This window comes from Triturus cristatus, chromosome 8, assembly GCF_964204655.1.
Source record: "Triturus cristatus chromosome 8, aTriCri1.1, whole genome shotgun sequence".
NCBI lineage: Eukaryota > Metazoa > Chordata > Amphibia > Caudata > Salamandridae > Triturus > Triturus cristatus.
The window spans coordinates 751,931,223-751,957,408 of record NC_140591.1 but is presented as its reverse complement, the minus strand read 5'-3'; the positions used below and the strand labels follow the sequence as shown (position 1 = coordinate 751,957,408).

Here is a 26,186-nt window from a genome sequence, read left to right as displayed (position 1 = left end):
AGACAGTGTGCTGTGAGGGTTCGCTGTTTGCAGTAGATTTAGCATAGGGCTAGGCTGAAGGTCAGCCACTGCTGCAAATGGCCACAGGCCTTGCGTTGAGAGGGTTGGGTGGTACAAGCAACAGTTGGATGTGGTATCTGATAAAAAATATTCACTGAAAAAACTAAGTTTAAAGTGAAGGTCAGGTTAGCTTTGGTTATAAAACCACAATGTACGTTTAAAACATACCTTAGTAATTCACTGAAAAAAAGCAAAGTTAAAGTGCAGTTATGGTTACAAAACAAAACTACTGAAATTCGTCAGTTACAGCTACGTAAACCAACTATAACTCAAGCCCTAGTCATATATTGCTTATGACTTTACATATGAAATCACTCACAAACTGTTAAATGACACCACTAATGACATCAGCTATGATTGTGCGGTTGTGACTGGACCATAAAAAAACTAACGAAACATGAAAAAATGGGGCCTCAGGCCACATGAAGTAAGGGTGGATTGTCTGTGGAAGAATTTGCGCCGACCAGTTGGCCATACACAGTGGGGATTGGCTGCCCGTCAAGGTTTGTGAAACCAACTGCATGTTGCACCGTACACACAACAATGCACACTCTAGTTGATTTAATTACCCTTGTTTTGGAATTGTTTCACTTGATCCTGTGGCAGGTCCCTTCTGACACAGCGCATATTCTTCATTTTACTGCCTCCTAGCTATCCATCTCAGTTTCCCGACAACTGAACTGTGTTTGCTGGATGGTGTCTATGTTGGTGTATGTCCCTCCCCCTCACGTGATGGTACCTGCTACTTGGACGCCTGAGTAATTGATTCCTTCGTGAGCACCTTAAACTGTAACTAACAGACAGTTTTTTCTATTTTCCAAATGACTGCCCTCTCTCCAGTGGAGTAAGGACATAACCATTAAACTATCTAATAGCTACACATCTGTTATCTGAAATCTATGCGCCAGACAGATTTTCTAATCAGAAAACCTTTCCTTAGCCTGATGATGAGCCTTTAACTGTCCAGTTTGAAACACCAATGACATATGGCAACAAAGATGTATTGAATATATATAAATGCAGACTGCAGAATCTGAACTATATGGACTAATAAGCAATTGAATAATTTCCAAGGTGTGTGTTTACATAATCTGTCATCATTTCTCTTTTCTATCACATTTATGTATATCTTTATCACATATTATATTCAACTTTCAAACTGAGCATTTCTGAAAAATATGATTATTTTACATTTGTCTATGTCCTTTGACCAACTTCTTACAAATATTCTTATCTGACATTTCTTGCCTATATGGTAATTAATTGCTTTGTGATATATTGTTTATCAAGTGATTTACTGCACTCTCTTAAAGTAATGAGTAACGGTGGTTGCTCATCCATGGAGGGTTGGGTGCAGGGCCCCGTCACCCCTTGCAGGTTTTGGCGAAAGGCTGCGGGCCGTAGAAGTTGGCCCCCTGTGGTGGGACAGGTTTAGGGCCTAGTTGTATGTCAGGCCCTGCAGCCAACCTCCACTGCACAAGTTGAAGGTTATGTGCAGTGCGTACTGGCCATCTGCAAAGGGTTGGTCGTAGGGACTGACCTGCATTCAAACACAGTGGCAAAGATCTAACGGCCGTGCACATTGTGGGTTGGCCGCTCATAAGAGGTTGACACCCGGTCTGCTCCTGAGACTGAACCCTGCTGTACACAGCCAAAAGCAGAGTATCAGTACCTCTGGATGCTGTCATTAGTGTTGTCATCAATTATGCAATTTGTAATGTCATCAGTGATGTCATTAATGATGTCATTTAACATGTTATGAGTGATGAGGTAAGTAAGGCCATAAGCAGTTCATGATGGAGGGGTGAGTTATGATTAGTTTACCTAACCATAACTGGCAAATTTCCGTACTTTTTAGGTTCAGTTTTTTTTGGCTTTAACACCACTGCATTTCAGCTGTGTTTTTTGTACATTTTCATGAAAACAGGAATATAAAAAAAAACTTTAAATGACAGATTTGAAACTGTTTTGTAGCATGCTCTGAATTGCTGCTCTAAACCCACTCGAAAAATAATGTAGTTATTAAATGTGACTCAAGTTCTCTAGCGTTGTTATCTTTCAAAAGTTCACGGGCTTGGATTATTCCCCATCATCAGGCTGGGAACTCCCAGTGATTTTAAGATGGCAATAAACAGTGTTAAATTGTCCATAGGCCCACAACGTTTGCTTAGTAGCATTTCTACCTCAGTTGACACAATCCAAATTTCAACCAATGAAGTAGATGTGCTGAGCATGCTACTCCTCTACAGACCCCGTAGCTCGCATTTCATAGTACAAGTGTGAAGGATATATAGACTAGGTAGGTGGTGCGCCTCTGACAATGTGAATCCATGCAAGATAACAGCACTGGAGAATCAGAGTTACAGGTAAGTAACTGACTGTTTCTTCAGCATTATATGTTTAAATCATAGAAGTAAGCAGTAACAAAGAACAGCCAGGGAGTGTGAAGCAGGCTTACCTTCAATGAAACAGACTGTGTAGGGCTGCTTGACTCACTGAGGCATCTGGACTCAGTTCGAGGGAGAAATGCTTGGTACAGATAGGCCTCCTAACTCCATGTCGCTATTCAGCCTCTGTCCAGTAGTGGCACCTCCATGCAGCGATGCCCAAGTTTGCAGATAAATCAGGTATCAATGGAGGGAGACTTGTTTTCTAACTACCCTCTAACTATTGTGGAAAAGCTGGGACACGTATTTTCTCGTCTTGAGTAAGAGTGAGGGGGGTTTTAAAGCGGTTGTAGTGTGTGCCCTCTATCACTAATCTTGTCCAAGACCGGTGGAGGAGAAATGTATGCCTTCACCTTGCATTAGCCAAGGATGGGGATGAGCGGGGGTGCGTGGGTTTTCAAACTACCTGTACCTTTCCAATCATGAGGTCGTGTGTGCCTAACTACTCCCTGCTTTTTCCAAGGGAGTCGGGGCATATTTATTCCAGATGATGCACTATTTAATCTTGCAAGCAGGCTCCAAGCACAGCATTAACAACGGGTATAGAGATTTCATTAATAACCTGGGACTCAAAAGAAACGTAGGAAACCCCATAGATTCAAATTTGTACATCTGTGCACAAAGAACACAGAGATCTGGATTAACAATTTTAAATTGGAGAGAGTTAGTGGTTTGACTTATTTGGGTGTTGGAACGAAGGCTGAACTGGACGCACTATACCACACTGGCAGGTTTATTAAGATAAAGCATACAACACTGTCTTTTGCTAAATTTCACTAAGGGCTCAGAAGAAACACAAATTCTAAGAAAATGTAACTCATACCGTGATTACCTCTGATTAAGGTTTATTTGATTTGGAATTTGAAGCATTACATGTCTGTGAAAATAAATGTCTGAAGAGAATTTAAGAGCTCCTACCTTCAGCCTAAAATATGTAATCCCTCAGAGGTTAGGACAGGCCTTTCTGGCTGACAAGCTCAAGTGTGCATCATTACCACTGTGGCTCTCTGAGTGGTCAAATCCATAAGCAACATTGTCTAGATGTATTCTTAATGAGGTTCTTGGCTTAAAGGTTAAACTTATCCCATGGTTTGCTTATATCGATAACAGACTGAAGACTATAGGTTACATGGGGAGATGGAATCTTTAGCCAATCTTTTATTAACCGTATGAAAACGTTTAGTAGCTGATCGTGCATTCTTTTTTGGGTCTGAAAGGAAAACCACCAAACTGATGAAACCCTCTGTCGGGGAATACATCCCAATAACAAATGCTTTAAGAATGGAACCATTTGTTTTGGGTGCACTCTCATTGGGAGTGGTTCCGCTGGGCTAGATTAATCAGATCAGGCTTATTCTTAGAGTTTCCAAAAAAGGGTGAGCTCCTGAGGACTACAAACAGGTTGTCCCCATAACTGGGTCTCCAGACAGTCTATAATGTGTATTGTATACTTCTGCGCTTTCTTCACACCAAGAAAGAAATACCCATGTCCAAGTTCCATGACTGAAATAAACAATTGATTATGATAAAGATTACCCCCTAGCATGAGACAGGGTGTGGTGTTCTAGTCACCCTCCACCGCTTTCCATCTACCTCTCGCTTTCTCGTCCTCTGCCTTGCACATGAGAGGGATAAATACATTAGTTACCCCTCCATTTTCCGGGGCGGTGGGGAGGATTCTATTAATGATCATCTTTTTCAAGGGCAGGGGAACTGTGTGGAATTCATCCCCTACCTTGCCCAAGGGTGTGGGGAGTTTAACAAAACAAAAAGAGTAAGGGGCAGCAGTCCATCTCAACTGTGGTCCACAATGTACGGTGGGCCTTGGAGTGAGGCAGTTCCTGTTTTAGCACTCTTTCAGCAATTGCCAAAATAGCGTAGGAGTAGCTGTGAGCTGCTCCACTCCTTCTTGGCCTTCAAAATGCTGCAGGCCACACTGGCCACAGAGGAAGGGGACACCTACTCCTCCTATACCTTGATTGTAATTCCTCGGAGGAATCTTCAAACTGCTCCGCTCTTCTTTGGCTGCACAATGTGATGAGGGCATATCTTTCCCCTGAAAATGGCTAAGGCGTTGATGGAGGCATAATTAATTACCCCGTCCCACAGTTGTCCATAGCGGAGGTGGGATCTGACACACATTCACTCCCCCTCCCCCTGTTAAGGCTGTTGGACAAAGAGGAGGAAAAGATGGAGGCATATATTATCCTTTTACTCTTGGACAAGGCAGTGGTGGTGGTCTATCAAATTCCCACCCACCCTGTACTTGGGAGGCAGGGAGATAATGACACCATGCTTTTAGTTTTTCTGTACCCTCACCGGCCTGCATAAGTGGGTAGGCATAAGGCCCACTGACTTTTCCATAATGTAGTATCAGCAGCATCCTCACTTTTCTACTTTTATTTTTTTCACTCCTACCTGCTGTTTTTCGGGAACAGCAACAGTGCAGAGTGCATGCACATTATTTAGTTTTCAACGTAATGCACTCTCGGTTTCTTATCCAAAGATCTAGAGCAAAAAACTAAATACGCAGGATGCGTCAATGCACCTAAACAGTAACATTTAGCTTTATAACTGCAGAACAGCTGGACAAACATTCACAAAACCAAGAAAAGGCACAGAATTATGCCCATAGTGCCTTTAACATTTACTGAACTTTTGGTACAGTACTTTCAAGTTTTAGAAAACAAAACTATACTATGAGGAAAGCTCACGTTAAATTCATGTTTTGGGGGTCTTACGCCTTACAACTTTTGAAACGTTGACCAACCTGCACCAAATTTGGCACACAGGTTTGCTGCCATTTAATACAAGTTTGATGCAAATCTTTCAAAGGGGGTCAAAGTTATTACAGGTTCAAAAATGCGATTTCCTAGGGAATGAGAATTCGACCTTAACTACAGACAAGCATTTCTGCCTCTCTAATATAAAATTTTTTTTAGAAGTGTCAACGTTTTATAACGGTGACATGACTTGCTATTACTCTTATTCTGACACTGTCACATATTGCTTTATTAAATATGTATGAAGCTGTACAAAACCATTGTATATTTTGTTTCTACACTAAAACATGACAATAAAAAGAAAAATCACATTACCTTTGCATTTTGGAGAATTCTATCATCTCTACCCAGGCCAGGTCCGACCACAATCGTATGAAGGCTTGGTAACCACTTTTCTACCTCTTGAATGGCATTGGGACTATCTCTGAAAATGAGAAACCGCATATTTTATTTACCACTCTATACAGTACTTACTACTGTCAACCTAAAAGGAGCTTATTTTTTACCATCCCAAACATTCATATCAACTACAGATTCTGCTTTAAGACTCTAAAAGCAATAATATTGATTTTACACCTTATTAAAGTTGAGTTTACCATTTATTCCTGCAGTTATGTTCCACAGCAACTCAACTACACGTCCAAGCCCCTTCCAACAGACCAATTTTACAAAATGAAGAAGGCTCGATTGAATCTCAAGGGTTTGCTCGCTTCTAAGTTTGAAGGGGTTGCACAGGCAGAGTAGATCAAGCGACTAGTTGCCTTTGTTTGGGCACAGTGAAAAAAATTGCCTCTTGCACTGGCCAGGAAGCAGCTGGGTGCCATCACATCTGTCAGTGACTATACATTATGGTTAAAAAAATGATTTCCTGTGAAGGTTCAAATAGAAGAAATTACACTACTACTGCACCATGAGATTTGAAATAGCTCTGCAGGAGATAAACAAAATTAGGCTGGGATGCCGCCCAGATGCCTAAAAAGGGCCCGTACAATGGGTTAGCTATACAAGGGTGTGTGGCGCAAAGAGTTATGATCTATCGAACAAGTTGCTTACCTTCGGTAATGATATATCTGTAAGAGACCTATATTAGTTATGGATTCCTTACCTTCAAATTACCCCCAGGTGTCAGAATTGATCCAGAGAATTTTTTCTTCAGCAGTACCCCGAGCATCAGTAGGTGGCATCGGTCGACTCTGCATTCGCCATTGGGGTCGTGATCACCAGAATGACGCCGCGGTATCTACACAGACCCCGCCCCTGCGTGCTGACGCCACTTCTTTACATCACATTCCACGCCAAAAGCGCAGTGCCATGCAAGACACTGACCACTGGTGCACAAAAACTAGGGCCCTGAAAGGGAGTCCCTTACTCTAGAAGTCAGTTCGCAGAACAGGGAGGATGGCTGGGGTGGTAAGGAATCCATAACTAATATATGTCTCTTACAGATATATTGTTACCAAAGGTAAGTAACTTGTTAATCTGAAAGAGACTATTAGTTATGGATTCCTTACCTTAGAATAGATACCCCAGCAATACCAACTCCGGAGGTGGTTCTGCGAACCAAGTTCACACCAGAAAGTCCTGAAGAATAGAGCGGCCAAAGAAGCCGTCTCTCCGGACTTGGTTGTCCAGGCAGTAATGTTTAGTGAATGTGTGCAATGAAGCCCACGTGGCTGCCTGGCAGATGTCATGAAGGGGGAATCCACGTCCCATAGCAGTAGTGGATGCCGTCGCCCTGGTGGAATGGGTACACAACACTACAGGAGTTTCCTTTTTTCGCCAAGGAATTACAAATTTTAATGCAAAGAACGACTCATCGAGAGATGGTTCGTTTTTGCATGACCCGACCTTTCTTGGCACCCACATAGCCAACAAAGAGCCGATCATCCACCCGGAATTGTTTTGTGTGATCCAGATAAAATGATAGCGCATGTTTTGGAGGGTGGAACCTGTCCTCCTCTTTAGTAGGATGCGGGGCGGGAAGAAGGTGGGCAAAGTGATGGTCTGTCCTATGGGGAAGAGGTAACCACTTTGGGAAGAAAAGAAGGTTTAGTTCGAAGTACAATCTTTTCCGGATAAATAGCAAGGAATGGAGGTTTAGAAGAAAGAGCCTGAAGCTCACTCACCCTACAAACAGAGATGATGGCAACCAAAAAAGCAGTTTTTAGGGTCAAGAGTCTGAGAGGACAATTATGTAGTGGCTCAAAAGGAGAGCACATAAGGTAAGTCAGAACAAGGCTCAAGTCCCACTGGGGCATTACGAAAGGAATAGGAGGAAACAGGTGAGTTATGCCCTTAAGGAAGCGATTTACAATAGGGGACATGAAAAGAGAAGGTTGGTCAGTAAGGCGAAGAAAGGCCGAAATGGCCGAAAGATGAGGGTACCCAAAGCAGAGCCCTGCTGGGCCAAAGAAAGCAGGAAGAGGAGAACCTCAGAAAGGGTGGAAGAAAGGGGATACACAGCCTTTGCTGCGCACCATGCCACAAATTTGTTCCATCTACAGGCGTATACTGTTTTAGTAGAGGGATGCCTGGCTGCCAGATAACATTATAGATTTCAAGAGGAAGGTCAAAGGCTGTCAACTGTCACCTCTCAATCTTCACGCAAGGAGGTGGAGGCTGGACAGGTTCGGGTGTAGGTCCGTCACCTGCTGCTGCGACAGAAGATCCTCCCGATGAGGCAGTCTGATCGAAGGATCGATGGCCATGTTCAAGAGCTCGGGATACCAGACTCTTTGTGCCCAGTCCAGAGCCACAAGAATTACTTGGGCTCGGTCGTGCTTGATGTTCTTCAGCACTCTGATCAGAAGTGGTATAGGCAGAAAGGCGTATAGAAGACCGAAAACACCACTTGCAACTAAAAGTGTCGCCTAGCGAGTGCCGCCTTGGAAATTCCAATGCGCAGAACTGCTGACATTGCACGTTCTCTTTGGTGGCGAACAGACCTAACCAAGGCTCTCCCCACTGCTGAAAGAAACATTGCACCATCTCACGTGAAGATGCCATTCATGATCCAGCAACCACCGGCGGCTGAGCTCGTCCGCCCTGGCGTTCAGGGAACCTGCCAGGTGTTGAACCACCAAGTACGTGCCCTGATGTTCCAGCCACTTCCAGAGATGAAGGGCCTCCAGACAGAGGGTCCACAACCCCACTCTGTCCTGTTTGTTGCAATACCACATGGTGGAAGTATTGTCTGTGAACACCTGCACTACTCTTTCTTTGACAGAAGGAAGGAATGCCTTCAGTGCTAGAATCATCGCCCGAAGCTCCAGAAGGTGGATGTGGAGCCCGGACTACGCCAGAGACTAGATGCCTCTAAGCTCCGCCTCTCCCATGTGGCCGCCCCATCCCATGAGTGACGCATCTGTCACTACTGAGAAATCTGGTTGGGGAAGGGAGAGGGATCTGCCGTTGACCCAATCCTGGTTTGTGAGCGACCACTGCAACTGGTGGGCAGTCCCTGCCGAGATCTGGACGGCATCGGACAGATTCCCCTGATGCTGCGCCCACTGGAACTTCAGCAAAAGACATACAATTGATGGACGGAATGCAGAACAAATCAAAACATTCACCCCCAGTCAAGATATCTGGGTTAAATCCATCATTCTTTTGCTCACCATGCCACTCCAGTTTAGACCTGGCCATATGCAGTCTTGACCCTGTGCCTCATGGGAACAGTCCAGCCCGAACTGCCAAGCCAGGTCCTCTCTGGACCGGAAACAAGCATCCTAGGGCCGGTTTCGGGGTTTCAGAGCTCATCAGCCAGGATAGCTTGATTCCAGTGGCACAGTGAGCCCTGGACCCATGTCTGGGCATACCCGGCGTACTTAAGGTGAAAAAGCAAAAGACACACAATTCATAGACAGCATGCAGAACAAATCAAAACATTCACCCCCAATCAAGAGATGTGGGTTAAATCCATCATTCTTTTGCTCACCATGCCACCCCAGACTAGACCTGGCCATATGCAAATCAGTCTTGACCCTGTGCCTCATGGGAACAGTCCAGCCCGAACTGCCAAGCCAGGTCCTCCCTGGACCGGAAACAAGCATCCTAGGACCGGTTTCGGGGTTTCATCCCTCATCAGCCAGGATAGCTTGATTACAGTGGCACAGTGAGCCCGGGACTCACGTCTGGGCATACCTGGTGCACTTAGGGCGAGAAAGCAAAAGACACACAATTGATGGACGGAATGCAGAACAAATCAAAACATTCACCCCCAGTCAAGAGATCTGGGTTACATCCATCATTCATTTGCTCACCATGCCACCCCAGTTTAGACCTGGCCATATGAAAATCAGTCTTGACCCTGTGCCTCATGGGAACAGTCGAGCCCGAGCTGCCAAACCAGGTCCTCCCTAGACCGGAAACAAGCATCCTAGGACCGGTTTCGGGGTTTCACCCCTCATCAGCCAGGATAGCTTGATTCCAGTGGCACAGTGAGCATCATGCGACGGCAAATGCTGGCAGTTTATTGCACTAACGTGAATTCAATCTTGTGCCTCTTGATTTCAGCCGTGTCCAATCGCATATGTATCTCAAATAGCCAGGCTGGCTATTTGAGACAGATATGCGATCGGATACGGCTGAAGTCAAGAGGCACAAGATTGAATTCACGGGCCCGCCGATTTGCAAAATTGAAGAAGTCGACGTTAGTGCAATAAACTGCCAGCATTTGAGCCGGTCGCATGAGCCTGACATTTCCGTCCTTTTGCGAAAATTGTTTTTGAGCTACAAGCTGTTTTAAGAAAGTGACTTTGGCATTGACGCTAATAGTGGCAAAAACGTGTTGGGGCATAAGAGGTGCCTGCTCTAAGAACACACAAGCTCATTTCCAGGTCCTGAGGATAACCCTAAAATAAAAATGGGTTTGAAACGCGTAACCTTTCTTTTGTATCCAAATAAGTATTCTTGATAAATGTTGAGTATCAAGTCCACAGAAGTGCAAAATAACTAATGAATTTCATTTTGTTATGACCTGAATACCTAACTGTTTGGCTAAAACATTCTCCCTGGGTTAGTGTTGCATTCTAAACTACAACTGTGGTGCTTTTTTAAACCTTTGCCTTGGGTTCTTTTCATTTTTCTCTTCTTTTGTCTTTTCAGTGTTTGACGGAATTTGAGCTTGCTCAGATTTGGTAAAATGTTATGAATCACTAAATGTATTGTAATGTCACATTTTTAAGTGTAAAAATTGTTGTTATATGGTTGTATTGTGTCTTGTGGTCCAAAAATGTTTGTAATGTTCATGAAAGTAATAAAATGAACGAGTCCCTTTCGAAACAGATATTTAATATCAGAAAAAGAAAAAGAAAAACATTTATAAATTTATTTTTTCAATCACTATGAGTGTCACGTGTGATTGCTAGGAATGTGATGGTAAACACATATCAGTATTGGCAGTGTTTGTGTTGTATTGGTGGAGATGTTGGCATCTGGCTCACCACATGAACTGTTTGGAGCAACAGAGTCACAACACAGTGACTATTGCTTCTTACTCTACGTTTTTTTTCTTCTTTTTTTATCCCCACAGGTTTTACTTAAGGTGGGAGGTTTCTAGAGTCTAAAAGGGAAAGAGGTTGTTGTTAAGGGGAATGGGACGACAACAGACCTCTCCGCAACACAGTTGTCATGTTGACAAATCAAAGTAAGTGCGTGGGGGAGAGTGGAGAGAGTGGTTGAATTTTTCAGTTGGACAAGAGGGTCAGCACGCAGGGAGAACAGTAGACCGACACATCAATGCAGAGGCCAGGATGACCAAACATAGAAGGAGGAAAATACACCATCACTGAGACAAAAGAGACAGGCAGGACTGACCAAGAGGGATATTCCCTGCTGACATGAAATATTAATGGGCTGGGGAATATGGTTAAAAGTGGCCGGGTCACTAAATATATTAAAAGATTGAAAAAGAAAATACTCCTACTACAAGAAACACACTTATGGGGCATACACTGCAGATTCCTAGTCAGAGAAACATGTAGGACACTGGCCCATGAGGAGTTTACAAAGATCTCCAGAGGCGTAGCTATCCTCATAAAAAAAAAAACATTCCAGATAGAGAAGAAATGGAGACACCCCAATATGACATACGTAGCCGTTAAAGGGCTTCGGGACAACAGGATGTAACCCTGGTCAGTGTATATGCTCCCCCACGACCGTGGAAACAAATGTTAGATCAGCCAGCGAAGCTGCTGCTAGAGACGATCTACCTTTGTCATATAATTGGAGGAGATTTAAATGACGTGATAGACCAGACACTGGATCGCACAAACCCAGGTCCCACTCCTAGAGAGGAAACGACATTGAAGGGGTTTGTGAACTCTCTGCTTAACAGACCAATGGCGTCACCCATTACCCAAGCATACGTTTATTATTCCTGAACACATAAGGCATTCTCCAGGCAGAATTACATTCTCGCTCCAGCAGAAGAGATAGGGAAATAGAGCAAGCAGACTACCTCGTTTGGGGTCTTTCGGACCACTTACCCCCTGTGGCTCACAACTGGGAAGCTTACTCGCAACCATGGGGAAGGGTGTAAATTAAATGTCTGAGAATTACGAGTATCCCATGAAATCAGAGTGGACACTTAGCTATACTCTAAAGAGAACATAGACTCAGTGTCCTCTGTGGTCACACTAAGGGAAGCATACAAAACGGTGCTTGGGGACAGAGCGCAAAACATAATAACATAAAAGACAGAAAGATACCAGAGACATTGTACAGATGGAGACATGTTTAGAAACAGATGACCCCTCCATAGTGCCCACTATATCAATTCTCTGTAAAGAATATCAGATGGCATGCCAGGAGGCTAGAGCCACAATTCAGGCAACCCTCCAGCATTTATACGACACAGGTGATATGGTAGGAAAATTACTGGCATGGCTAAGTAAGAAAGAAACAAAGACAAGATGGGGGACAGCCATGAAGGGAGATGACGACATCATGTAGGAGTTCGCTGGGAGATTGCCCAGGAATTAGCCAAATACTAGGCCGCTTTTTTATTAACAACGCCATTTGGCAACTACTTCAGAGATAGAATCATATCTTGAAGAGGTGACGGTCCCGAAACTGATTCTAGATGCCATACCGGCCCTGGATGAAGAGATAACGGTAGCAGAAGTCCTGTCAGCCACAGCGAAACAAAAACCTGGAAAGGTCCCAGGGCAAAATGGCATATGTAAGAAGGTAGGATCCTTCTAGCATCGTTACACACACTTTGCCTGGTATCAGTGTGTTTTTGACCGAGTCTGCTGGGAACCTGCTAATCAGGATCCCAGCAACTGTGCTTTGGTACCTCCACAATTGGCTACTGGTGTACCCCTGTAAGTCCCTAGTATATTTCACTAAGGTACCCAGGGCATAGGTACACCAGGGGGCTCCCATGGGCTGCAGCATGTATTATGCCACCCATGGGAGTCCACTCAAACTGTGACTACAGGTCTGCCATTGCAGCCTGTGTGAGTTGGGCCTTACACCTCTCACGACATATATGTTTCCTTATATCCGAGCAGATGCCACTGATGAGGAAAGGATTTCCCGCTACACCGACGATATTTTATTATACGTCACAAATCCACAAACAGCATTCCCAGAACTCTTTCACACATATGAGAAATACGAGGCACATGCGGGATACAGGATTAACTGGGACAAATCCAGCTTACATCCAGCAGATAGATTTCTCAATCCTGTAATGTACGAGGGCAATTGAGAGCAGACAGAGAGGGATTTCGATATTTGGGCATATATGAGACAGGTCACAAGGAAGTTGGCATGAAACATAATATCCGAAGGGTCCTGCCAGAATTCCACAAAGACGTGGAAATATGGAAAACAATACCACTGACGCTCCTGGGTAGAAGTGCAATGTATAAGATGATAACCATACCGGAACTCCTTTATGTGTTACAGAACACTTATCATAAACTTTTGTCAAAATTAAAGGGGAAATCCGGACGTTCCTTTTGAATGGTGGCCATCCCAGAGTGGCAGTACACACTTTAAATGAAATCAGTATAATTGGGTATTGCCCTTACGTATGTCAAAGACTACTACTGGGAAGCCCATCTGATCATAATAAACGACTGGGGACACATGGTAGGCGATTAACCCGCATATGTCATAGAACAGGTTCAGTTCCAATTAACTTCATATATACATTACCTATATGGTGGGAAAGGGTTGAAGAAATTGTTGGCAGCTACGCAGGCGACGATAGATGCCTGGTTAGGGGTGGAATATCCCTTCCCAGTGGACCCTGAAGAAACCCCGTGGAAGACAGAAGGTTGGAGAGCCACCCCACCCGCGGATACCGTGGTACCCAAGTACCTACCCCAGGGAAGCTGGGTGGATAGGTGTGAAGAGGCGTCGGAAACTGACGTTGAACCCAATGGATGACTTCAGAGAAGTGCTGCTGTTGGAAGAGGACAAAATGTCCGGAGGAATCCAAACGTGGATTCTTGAAGAGGAGTACCTGAAAACAGAGGGGACAGAGTCCATGTCACTCAAGGGTGACCAGGAGACTTGGAAGACGAATGCCCTCCGATGTTGGGTGCTTCAGGAATGTTGCTGATGACATTGACTCTGCAGCTGTGGGGACCAGGTGACACTGAGGATAACCAGGAGCCGGATACGAGCTGACCCATGAAGGATGTCGAGTGGTGAGGGGTTGGTGTCCAGCAGGAGCACCAACAAACCTTGGCAAATGCAACCCACGCAGAAAGTCTAAAAGGTGCAAAGTTGGGACCAGCAAGGACCCAGAGACTCACCAAGAGTATGGGAGTCAGGGCAGGCCTTGAGCAATCAGGGGAGCCCAAAGGAAACAAATGTGACCCTTATGTGGACCCACAGGCCAGAGGCACTGGAGTCGCGAGAGGACCTCAAGTAGCTCACCAAAAGATGCGGGCCACGATGCATCCGATGCGGTGTGGCCGAAGATACTGTTCACTGGAAGTGCTTGAGGTTGGGGCTACTTGGAGCCAAAGATCTTCTTGAAAGGTGACAACAAGCCTTTGCAACTGCTATGTGGACGGGGTACTCAGGGGTTTGGTTACTGCAACCCCCACGAGGACCACTGGCCTTAAGCTTGGTGAGAGGGTAGAGCAGGCCTCGGGAGCTGTGGAAAACCACCACCTGGATTGCAGAGCCCATGGTGTCCGGAGGAGCTCAGGATCTGCAGACCAGTTTACTTAGTTGCGGTGCCTGCGAATGCAGGGGAGTGATTCCTTCACTTCAAGGGAAATTACTTCGGTTGTCCTTGATGCTTCACAGGTCTTAGGAGGTTCCTGTATGATGCACAGGCACAGATAATGCAGTAGACTGGAAGGAAGACGAAGTCAGGCCCAAACGAAGTCCAGAGTGCCCAGACGGAAGAAGTGCAATGATATCTGATATGATTCTTATCCCACGGCGAATCTAAAAACCTACACCCAGGTAAGCCCTTAAGTACCCTAGGGAAATGGTTGGGAAGCTTCAGGGCACCCTCCCAGGGGCGGGTCTGGACAGGAGGGAGGTTACTCCCATGTCCTTTGTCCAGTTTCGCGCCAGAGCAGGCGCCAACGGCTCCCAGGACTGGTTTGAACTGGACAATGCACAGGGACACCAAATGTGCCCCTCATGCAGACTTTCTTGTGCTGGCAAGCGCACCCACCCAGCACTAATACACTAAATCCTGTCTGGGAGGGGGTCACACCTCCCTGTGATAGGATGCCTATTGTTCCACCTTCCTCTGCTCGAGCTTGGCTCAGCAGCAGGAGGGCAGAAATGTGTCTCTGATCGGCAGCAACCATTTTGTGCAGTCCATGTCAAGAAGGCTGGTACCGGGAACACTTGGAGCCTAACGGAGGGCTCTTCAAGTGCTTGGAATCCTACTTCCCACACTGTTTACGATGTGGAGATATGATTCCAGCATGTTTGATACCAAACATGATAGGATTTGTTGGAGTCATACAAGGGCACAATACAATCTCCCTGCTAAACTCCAGTGGTTAGCTAGTAGGATGGCAGATCTTCACTTGAACGACACAGCCGTTATCTCGCCACCCTAGTCATTTTCCTTACAGTCATCACTATTTCACCCCTGCGCTAAGATGAAATCGCCTGAACCCCTGTTGCTTAGAGTTGCATACCAATGTTACTGTAGGAGTTTATATGTAACACGCACAGTGACACCATATGCGCCTGAGCTACCCCTGCAAGGCACACCCAGGGACCACTTGACCACCACATCAGCAGAGCTGCGCTAATAGAGGAGTGCAGGGATTCACACCGTGGTAGACCTGTACTAAGACGGCACCTTGATTTCATATGAAATGCTGATTGAGGATGACGGACTACACCCAGCCCAGTTCTTGCTACACCACTTGCTGCTTGCGGCCCTGAGCAACAAATGGGAAGACATGACAAGTGAACCCCCAACACACCTGACCGTTCAATATTTACATGTCTTATGACGGGCAGACATCTTACTAAATGGTTCTCCAACTCTCTCCGACATCACACTGCAGTGACATTATCACCTCTGAGATAGCCCTATGCCGTCCCCTCACAGACAAAGAATGGATTGCCGTGCTAGAAGACCCAGTCCATGTGCATTTCCGCCTAATACAATATTACATTATGCAGCAACCTTACCTCACTCCAGCTAAAATGACTAAAGTATTTTAGCTGCACAGATGCTATATGACCCCGCTGTCGCCTTGCAGACGCAGACTTGTTGCACATGCTGTGGCACTGCCCACTCCTTAGTACATGCTGGAGGTCAGTCAAAGACACACTATACCGTTGCACAGAACGGCCAGTGCCCCCCCACATGGGAGACACGTACACTACATCTCTTTCGCAGATATAAAAAACAGAGGGTGACATCTCGCTTCATTGACCTGGGAATAGTGGTAGCTAAACGGCTGATTACCAAAAGGTGGAAATCTACTGAGCCCCCTCAGACACTGGCCTGGAAGCGCCCCTGCAAACATGGGCCAAAGCAGAGAGCGTTGTACTACATAGGGAAGACATGCTAGGCCTCCGCAAAGTCTCCATAGCAGCTAATTGGGATGCCATCCTGCAAGATTTGCAGAACAAGCAGCAAACAGGCACAGACGCATTGGATCATAAAAGTGCTGCTAGATAGAGACCAGAAGAAGTGTGCTGACCCTCATGCACCGCTAATAAAAAGACACTATGGGGTTTTGAGCGAAGCGCGCACCTTTCACCACAGACTTAGCGTTAGAAAGTAGCGGGATCGGACTAACAAATGGCATGCACGCCTATTAAAGCTCGGGATGGGGGAGTCAAACAAGTTGAACTCACTGCTTCCGGTATTCCCAACACACAGAGTGCGACTGATATGTACACAGATGTCACTGTACTAGAACCAGATATACAAAGCTGCTGATGTTCACTACGAGCATATGTTCAATGTACCGAGAATAATGCAACTGGAACTGTTTAACCCTGTTGAAATACATTTTAAAAAGATTGAATTTTTATTTTTTAAATGGTAGGTAACTTTTTACACAGACTGGACTAAAACGCTACATTGCTATAATGTATACACTGACCTCAAGGTTACAGTGAGGGGGAACAAACCTTGTGTAAAATGTTTTCGCAAATACGGCTGATGCATTAATGTGGACGCCTCCTTGTTCTGCATTTGACTCCCATCATATATAAATATGTCTCCTTGCATTGAAGTAAGACTATGGTATCTCAGGATTTGATTCGATTCGACCATGTAAATCTGTTACTGTCCAAGAGAATGGGTTAGTATTGAAGGCAGAATAGGGACGTCTGTACAGGCATGACTGAAACTGTACAGCTCTCTTGGAATGCTCATACTTGTTTTATTATCAGACATCACTTTTAAACACATTTTTGAAAATAGCGCTCATAATGAATACCTTACCCAAGCCAAGCATTCATCAACAAGGATCCAGGTCACATTTAAAATGTTTCAATTTTTGGACTGTATTTAATTATTTACAAAGTTAATTTTGTACATTATTTTATGAATGTGCACACTGGTTGCAACAAATAGTTTTTATGGTTTATGCAAACCAAAAATAAACTATTAATTCAAAAACAAAATATTAGACTGTACCTCCATTAAAAAACTAACTACACATTCTACACTGTAACCTTCCTCTTACTGGACAACACTCTTCCAGAGAGGGATACTAGTCAGGAATGATTCTTGCTTGCTCCTGCCTGTTTACCAGATTGCTGAGTTTTGGAGGCTTTCCTAGGCTGAAACCACAGTCTTCTGAAAGAATAACCCTTCGAATCCTTCCTAGAAAAATCTTTTGAGTCTCTGTTCCAGTACCGATTAGATGTGGAGGCTGCATCCTTATATGGAAAAGTGTGCTTCCTGTCTTTCAAAGACTTTGTAATGGTCACATCCTACTGATCTCTAAACAGCTTTTTCCCTTCAAAGATAATCTTGAAGAGGGAAGCCTTCTCCGCATAATCAGTTTTGTCGTCCCACATCCATAAAATGCCAGCACGCCAAGATGGACACATCCTAAGCCACTGCTGAGGATCTAATAATATCTGAAGAGACATCAGTCAACAGTTTTGCCTCCTGCTCCATTTGCCACAGATGGTCAGATCTGTCCACATTATCCTGGATAGCAGTAGAAAGAGATTCAAATACCTTTAAAGAAGACTATGCCGTGTACGCCGTATAAGTAGCGGCCTTCATGGACAAAGAACTGGCAGCAAAAGATTTCTTGGTAGCACTGTCAATCTTATGATCCACAGCATCAGCAGGGTTAATCGCTGTTCTGCCAGTCAAAGGCACCAGGAACGAGTTCACCCTAATGTTGGACAAAAATACATCCTCCCGCTTCGTGGGGACATACATCTTTTGGAGGAACATAGGAATACTGGATTGATCCACCTCCTTACAGTGCCTAAAGATTAGTTTCTTAAATCTCTTAGGAAGAGGTAAAGACAAAAGCGAAGGCTTGGCATAATGAGGGAAGAGGCCCTCTTCCTCTGGCTGAGTGGATGACTCAAAGTCCAGGTTACTTCTGATATGATCCAAAATCTGGACCAGATCCACCCTGGAAACATACGTACCATAAACAGAAATATTAGGACCCTCTGAAGCTGAATCCAAAGAAGTATCCTGCATATCTCCCCTCACCCTTGAAGACACAGCCCTCTTGTCCTTCTTCTTAGGGTTTTTTTTCCCCTGGAGTTTTATATAGCGCGAACTTGACCCGAATGGGGTATCAGAGCACTTTACATAGCGCCAGTTGTGTCACATCAGGACATTCATTAATTGGGGGTTTTTTTGTCAGGCAAGGGGAGATTAAGTGATTTGCCCAGAATCACAGGAAGTTCAGCGTCATTGCCGAGACTTGAACCTAGATCCCCAAATTCAAGGTCGACCGTCCTGGCCGTTAAGTCAACTCCTATGTCTTAGCGACCGCCACCTCAATCATGGATTGGACCTGGGCCTCAGTCAAATAAGCAGGACTGGCAGGTGACTGTTCCTTGAGATTTGTAGGTCTGAACCCCAGGCAGACTCCCCTCAGATTCATAGGAAATCATCCACCTCTTTTGCACACACTTCTTGCTCTCCATAGTAGTGAACACACACCATCCTCTGTGGAAGATAAGCCATAGGTGACAGAAACTACAGTTCCTTAAAAACCCCAGCTCCGCACACAATAATTCAATAATTAGAAAGATGCCCTCCAGAAATCACATCACCGTAAAAGTACCAAAGTCTGCACACACATCTGTTTTCCATTACATTAGGTGTTAGTGCAGTCCAGCCCAATGAGATCTAGCTGTCCCTAGTAAAATTTACAATCTCAGGCATGAGCCGACCTGCAAACCATAACATGTTAAAAATAATTAGCAGGCGTCTCCCAGGGCTAAGCAGCTCTGGAGATGCCTACTCTTACCTTTCTTCCCTGGCGGAAATCCATGTAAAACAAACAGCATGTCCTTCAGTGGCGCTCAGCTGCCTCAAGACAGCCGTGTGTAATGCCTCCAATTCCCCTGGGACCAATCCGACGAAGACCAGTAGCATGCCGGAAAATATCCTCGGTGCACTGCCAGCTGCTCCCCTGGAGGCAATATGGAACTCCGGCACCTTCCCCTTAAGTGCTCCGCATCCCGGGAATGTGTCACCACCTTAATTTCTAGTTTCAGCCAGGGCACGGCATTCGACAAAAAGTTCGGCATGTTGCTCGACATGCGACCTGGACTAGTTCGATCTGCCAAATCCCCACCGCAACTAAGGTCAGATTTCAGCAAATATCTAATGTTGCCGCAACTAAATAAATAAAAGCACTTATCTGAATGCCGCCGCCTGTCGCCTCTCCTCCATCCTCTTCTCCGCAGCAGGAAGCACACAGCCTCCCGGAATCTCCAAGCAAATCACAATGCTGCCTTACAGCAGTGTTGTGATTGGTCTGAGTGCCGTGGTTTGGCGGTCAGAGGGGGACCGGGAGGCTGTGCATGCTCTCCACCCAGGCTGTATAATACAGCCTGTGGAGAACATACAAATTGTGCATGACGGTTTGGCCAGCCCCAGACGGCTGGCCAAACCGTCATGCGCAATTGAGGTGCAGCCACCACTCCTCCTCCCTCGAAGTCATGGGAGTCTGGCCCCACCCTACCCTAATTTCAACTGCAAGCTCAATACAAAAAATAACATGTTAATAACAGAATGTTATTATCATTTAATTTTTTGTATTGAGCTTGCAGTTTAAGCTGTGGGGCGACGCTCCTCCACTTTAGCGGGGGTGCCGCCGCTGAACATACCCACTGAGGAGGAGGGTGGGCTGTATGAAAATCTTTGAAAGATATTAAAGCTGGAAAAATAGGTACAGTTAAGTCATCTTTTCTTCATGATTATTAGAACTTAAATAGTTCACATAGTTTTGACTTAGAATAACGAGCACTGCTACCTGGGAGAGTTGGGCTTTGCATTCAATGAAACAAATTCCTCCGTCCCACTTGTTTTCCCTCTCTGGAATCTGTGTTTGCCCAGCCGTGCTGCAGCAAGGTATGTCTCACTCTCCACGTTTCTGTTTTGTAAACCTCTTGCAGAGGAGTATTGGCATTCGTCATCACTATTATTATCTGGGTTCTAGTGGAGTTAATAGTTATTCTACCAGGCACTTATATTTCCACCTTCAAGTACCAGTTTGATACACACCACAGCCCATATGATAATACTGTCTGGACAAGGAAAGTCCTTATAGAGCCAGGGGCAACAACGTGCTGATCAGAGTAACAAAAACCTTTCAGTTATGTCTAAACAACAATGAATTATGAAGGTGTCAGACGTATTATTACATCATGCCAATCACCAGCAGTCTAACTCCACTGACTGACCAGAATCTTCCGTATGAGAAATCCTTAATCTGCAACCCAGGGTCAACTGAATGCAGGGCAACAAGCCTCATCAGGACTTTCCACTCGCTTATTTCGCAGTCATGCACACCCAAGAAAACATTTCTGACATCTGCAAAATTGAGGCTACTGCTGCTGGTTTCACATGTCCCTGGACAGTAGCCATATGGGCAGTGCCAAAGTCCAACTGACTGACCAGCAACACGAAGGACTTGGAATAATTCATTAACTTGCCAAATTCAATCAAGCGCTTTAACAAAACTGCAGGTGTCTACTCACTCGTCGTGCCTCACACCCTGGAGGGAGACAGCCATTCAGATATGGGCACACAGCCATACTGTGTGTTTCTTCTGAGGTAGGCAAGACCGCGGTTAGGCACTGGCAAAGGCTCTCAACAAGGACCTAATACTCCCTCTTTTCCTCTTCATGTCAGCCCATCTGCCATTTCCTTATTCCTTCTCGCCTTTCTTTGCGGTATATAATAAATTGTTTGAACATTTTGGGAAAGCTTTCAGTCATTTATGAGTTATATAATTCACAGCAATTTAACAAATCATACCTGCTAATCAATGTAGGAAAATTCTACAGCCATACTGAGCATCCACAGTTTCTGGTCCAGGACAACCCAGCACTTTGGCAAATCTAGCAAGAGCAATTTTGAAATGAAGATATTCTAGAGACTCAAACACACTGCCACCCGCTTCAAATGCAAAATATTTTCCTCACATTCATGCCTTGCAAAATACTGCAAAACATTTACTCTGCTACATTTACATCTGAAATATTATGAAAATCCAACAGTAGCAGCGAATGTCTTGACTTCCTATAATTCCACATTGCTTCAAATGAAGAAGATAACTCGGGTGAGTGGGTTCACCTATCTTACATGAAAAGGAAAAACAAGCATTTACAATGCAATAGGTCTTGCAATTACATTATTTTGAGTTATTGACATTGTAAATGGCAATGCCTTTAAAAAAATTAAAAGGCATTGTTATTTACAATACCAAAAGCAACACCTATTGCATTGCATAGCGCGGTGTCCGTGACGTACCTAACGAATCGGTGGGAAAGAGCGGGAGACAGCGAACTAGCGAGAGATAAGAGCGGGAGATGGGAGAGAAGAAAGAATGACAAAGAAAAGCGAGAACAAGTGTGACATAAGAAACCACACGCCCTTTAATAAGCAGCAGAGCAGACAGAGGCTCAACAGAACAACCCCTCGAGTCACATGCTCCATCACTCCACTACAGGGAGTTTACAAGGTACACAGAATGTATGGAATCACTTCCCGCCGCCCCTCGATTTTGTACAGGATCCTGAATCGTCTTTAACCCACTGCCATGCACAGAAGTCCATCGCTCTCCAGGCTGATGTGCACTTTGTGGGCAGCAATGCAAGCACCCAATGTCAGCAGCAATGTGGCTCTGCACAGCCCCTAGCAAGACCGCGAGAAACCATAGGAGCCCTGGTCACGTCTGCAGTCACAGCCAAGGCTTTACTGTGGTCATTGGTGGCGAGCCGTGCATACACCCAGGATTAAGGTGCAATATTCACTTACACAGAAACAGGCTGACCAGGGAGGAACGTACATGAAAGAGGCCACTGGAGGCGAGAAGGCAGGGCATTTCCATGATCACAGTCAAGATACACCTTATGTCTACCCTCTCCGTATTATAAATGTATAACAAAATGCACATTTTGCAGGGTTTCAGAGCACAATCTTGTCCCTGTAAAGTCCACATTCAAACTCAGGTAGTGTGTGAAAACTGACATCGCAAAATCAGAAAATGCTATTATTATATGAAAAACATGGAATTCCAAACAGAGGCCGATGCGGATGCTTCTAGGTGCTTGTCTTTCCAGATTAGGGCAGTGGCAGCTTGAGTCCGGTCTAAGCACGCGGGCACCTGACTTCTGTAAACAAGAGGTGGTGCACCCCTCCGCCCCACTGTCCACATCTGCACTCTCTCTCCATCACTCATCACAAGCCAGAAGGAACAGGGTTCAAAGTGTACTATAAATGGCCAGCGCGTGGGCACAGCGCCTAGAAGTGTGGGATGAGATGCACACATTCCAATGAGGGCTGTGACACAGGCGCTACCCAGCCCCCGCCTAGTACACAAGGATATGTAAACACGACCTTAACACTTGTCACGCTCTAAGCACTAGCTGTTTAATAATGTAAACACTGTGTACATCACACAAGGCCAGGAGGTACAGCTTGCCTGTTCTGGTATTCCAGAATGAGCAACTTGTAAATCTAAGCAGGCGTGATTGCACCGGTCTGCCTCCCTGGGGCATCCTAGAGCACCGACTTTGAAGGCGGGGAACAGAGTTTGAGTCTGGCGGGAGGCTGAAGCATATTGTCATTCTGGGCAAATCACTTCATCTCCCACTGACTAAAAATGAATGTATCCGTCTGTAATGCAACTGGTGCTCATATAAAGCGCTCGGATACCTTTGGGTCGAGTTCGTGATATATAAAACAAAAAACAAAAAAAATCAGTGATGTAATAAGGGTCGCCTTTCGGGCACGGTGGTAGGGCTGACAGTAAACAGCGGAGAGAGAGACAGAGGAGCAGGGCAGGTGGGAGCCAAGGAGGGCCGGGGTCTCAGCGCACTTAGAGGGTCTCAGAGAAGGGCCGTGTCGGTGCGTGCGTGTCGGTGCGTGCACTGTTGACACCTCGAAACTGACAGGTCTCTAGAGGGACACTTAGATACACCCTTGCGCTTAGAATGACATATGATTGGCGCCAAGCGCTACGTTAGAGCAAATTAACACCACTTACAGGAAGGGTCGCCACCTTTCCAAGACAGAAATACCGGCCATTAGTAGTAGTTTATACAGGTATGGCCTAAAATACATGTGTCATTCTGAATATTTTTGTACGGAATGGGGATAACAAAATACCGGTGGTGCCTGCAGAAAACCCACAAGATGCTGTGCAAAGTGGGAAAAAGAAGAACTACTGAATCGGGAAAAAATATCCTCAGTTATTAGTAGTGCATAGAAACGACTGAAGCACAGTGTTAAGCGAAATATTAAACAAGCGCACGCCATTGCGGGTAGGCAGGGGGTCATCTGTTTTCACTCAGCCGAGTTTATATTTGCATTGCGCTTTCACTTTAAGTGAAACCGCGATGCAAAAATAAACACGCGACTGAGTGAAAACAGATGGCCCCGACAAAGGTAAGAAAATGCTTTGCGACAGCCGCAAAGCAGACGAGCCAGTCCTGATGGGCCGGACAAAAAGGCGAAAGGGCGGCAACAGAAATACCTCATTTCCAAAGGCAGGCCACCGTTTAGCATAAATGAAAATGAGGGGCGGTGCTTCAAGTCCCCTTCTGAAATGTCCTCTCTCACTATAAGTCTCGCTGAGCGAGCAGCGCATGCGCTGAAAACGCTAGGCGAGACCTAAAAAAGCAGCAGCCGCCTATTTGTGGGACATGCTTATTTTAGAGGTTACCGGTCAACAGTTGCTCGTCAGGAGCAACCGAGCATCCAGGGAAAGCAGCAAAGTGTGACTTAATTTGATTAGGCAAAGTTTTGAAACTCTCAATGCCCTGTAAACGGCAGCAAGTCACATTTATAGCTGAAACCACTGCAAACAGAGACGAGACCTTCTTCTTTGAAAAATGTCTCTCCATAATTCTGAGTTTAAAGTACATAAATTATAGCCAAGTCAAGGGCCTTTTTTCATCACACAACTGTACTAACATTTTACAGGTCACCACTTTCTGGTGTAAGGACACTAGCCCACATATAAAATCTACAACCCAACACATTTTTTAAAATGAAATCTTCTAGAGAATCAGTGAACATCAACAAAAGGAAGGTAACAGACATTCATGGCTAAAGAGGAATGGGCTTCCATTATGCATCCTCACTCTTTCCATTCACAAAAATAGCCCACATGCAAGTCCAAGCGAGGCACAGACGAAGGAATGTCCAGATCATCCACGTGGTATGATTCGGGCTACCAAATATTCGCTTTCAAGCAGGATGTGCTCCTAGTTTGTACTGTGGTGAAAATGTGTTTGTTGAAGCAAGGACAAAGATTAAGCATTTTAGAAGTAGGGAAAAAAACTTACAGAACCGGATGAACAATAAGTTCTGGACTGTATGACTTTATCACAGTGGCAGCATCTTTGGTACAAAATATATGGGACAAATCTGCTCCCTACGAAAGAAAACAAACAAGATTCATCAAAAGGTTAACAAAGTAAATTTCGAATTTGCTTTAGAACTGTTAACAGGGGCCAGAGTGTGTAGTAATTAATCCTTCTACTGTTTAGTTCAATAATTACTATTCCCATGGAAAGGGACATTTTACAGTATAAACTTGTTTTCATTAAGAAAATGTCCAATAGTTTAAAATCTCATACCGTAAAAGAACAGACTTTTAAATAGATATGAACTTATGAAAATGAAAGTCCAACCCTTTAAACATTGCCTATATTAAATATGTGACAATCAATGACTACTCATGCTGTTAATTCTTGTAGTTTGAGAGTGTTGTAAACCGTTTTGACATTGCCTATGAGCGTGAGGGCATTTGGGAGAAAGCTTCAACAAACATCAGTACAGCACCAAACGGAAATAGTACTTCTTGTCACTTGTTCAGAACCCACCTGAAAACCCGAGAAGTTGGTAAGGAGCTGTGGGTTGAAGAAGCGACAGGTATGCTCCGTGCTAAGGACATGTACTCGGGGAATCTTTCTCTTCCACAGAACCCCCATCAGGCAGACCCCGCCAGTTGTAGGGATGAGTGTCACATGAGCTTTTCAAATCACAAGAGATCAGAAGTACTCTTCCTGTAAGATTTTTATTACGAAATTCACTTAATTCCAAATCCTAAAAATAATCACTAGCACGGCTCTTTGGAAAGGGACAGTTCATACTCTTGTGTTTTCAAGGGCTATTGATCCAACATAAAACAAACCTGGTCTGACAAATCTGGAACAGACAGAATTTTGATGAAGGGAGAAGGTTTCAAATATTTTACTTCCTAAGCCAGTGCTGAAAAGGACACGATTTAACTCAATGTAGTTGGTTCGATTACACTGGCCTAGGATGGATTTTAATTGGTCGTCGGATACAACAGAATAGACTTAGGCCAGCTAAGAATTTATGGGAAGAGACGAGCCACAGCCAAATAGGTGCTATGGTTTGGCTCTAAACGCTAGAACAAGAGCGGAGTCAGCAAACGTCATTGTCATGGGAATAGAGAAAAACATAGAAATTACATTAGATATGCAGTCTTCTTCTGAAATGCCCTCTTCTCCTTCTTTCACTCGAGTTACACAAGGGGAGGCTTATCTGGCACACCTGGACTGTCAAGGTACCTTTCTACAAATCCCTGTCGTAGAAGAGAGTCAGAGGTATCAGAGGTTGGCAGTACAAGAAATACACTGCCAGTAATTGCTGTCCAGACTTGGGGCAGCCTATGAGTATTCACAAAAGTATGGGCCCTACTGATAATGTCATCTCGATGAGCATTATCAGTAATGTTTA

At 44.9% G+C, this 26,186-nt stretch overlaps 1 protein-coding gene across 4 annotated transcripts in view; it reads right to left on the bottom strand.

Moving 5' to 3' along the window:
• Nucleotides 1-26,186, bottom strand: part of NAXD (NAD(P)HX dehydratase) — a 247,309-nt gene that overhangs the window by 75,421 nt on the left and 145,702 nt on the right. For all 4 annotated transcript variants that reach the window (XM_085622176.1, XM_085622173.1, XM_085622175.1 and 1 more), the window contains 2 exons: nt 24,764-24,852; nt 5,606-5,714 (listed from right to left, as the gene is read on the bottom strand). In XM_085622176.1, the coding sequence (XP_085478302.1) occupies nt 5,606-5,714; nt 24,764-24,852 (198 nt within the window). The remainder of the gene's footprint in view (nt 1-5,605; nt 5,715-24,763; nt 24,853-26,186) is intronic.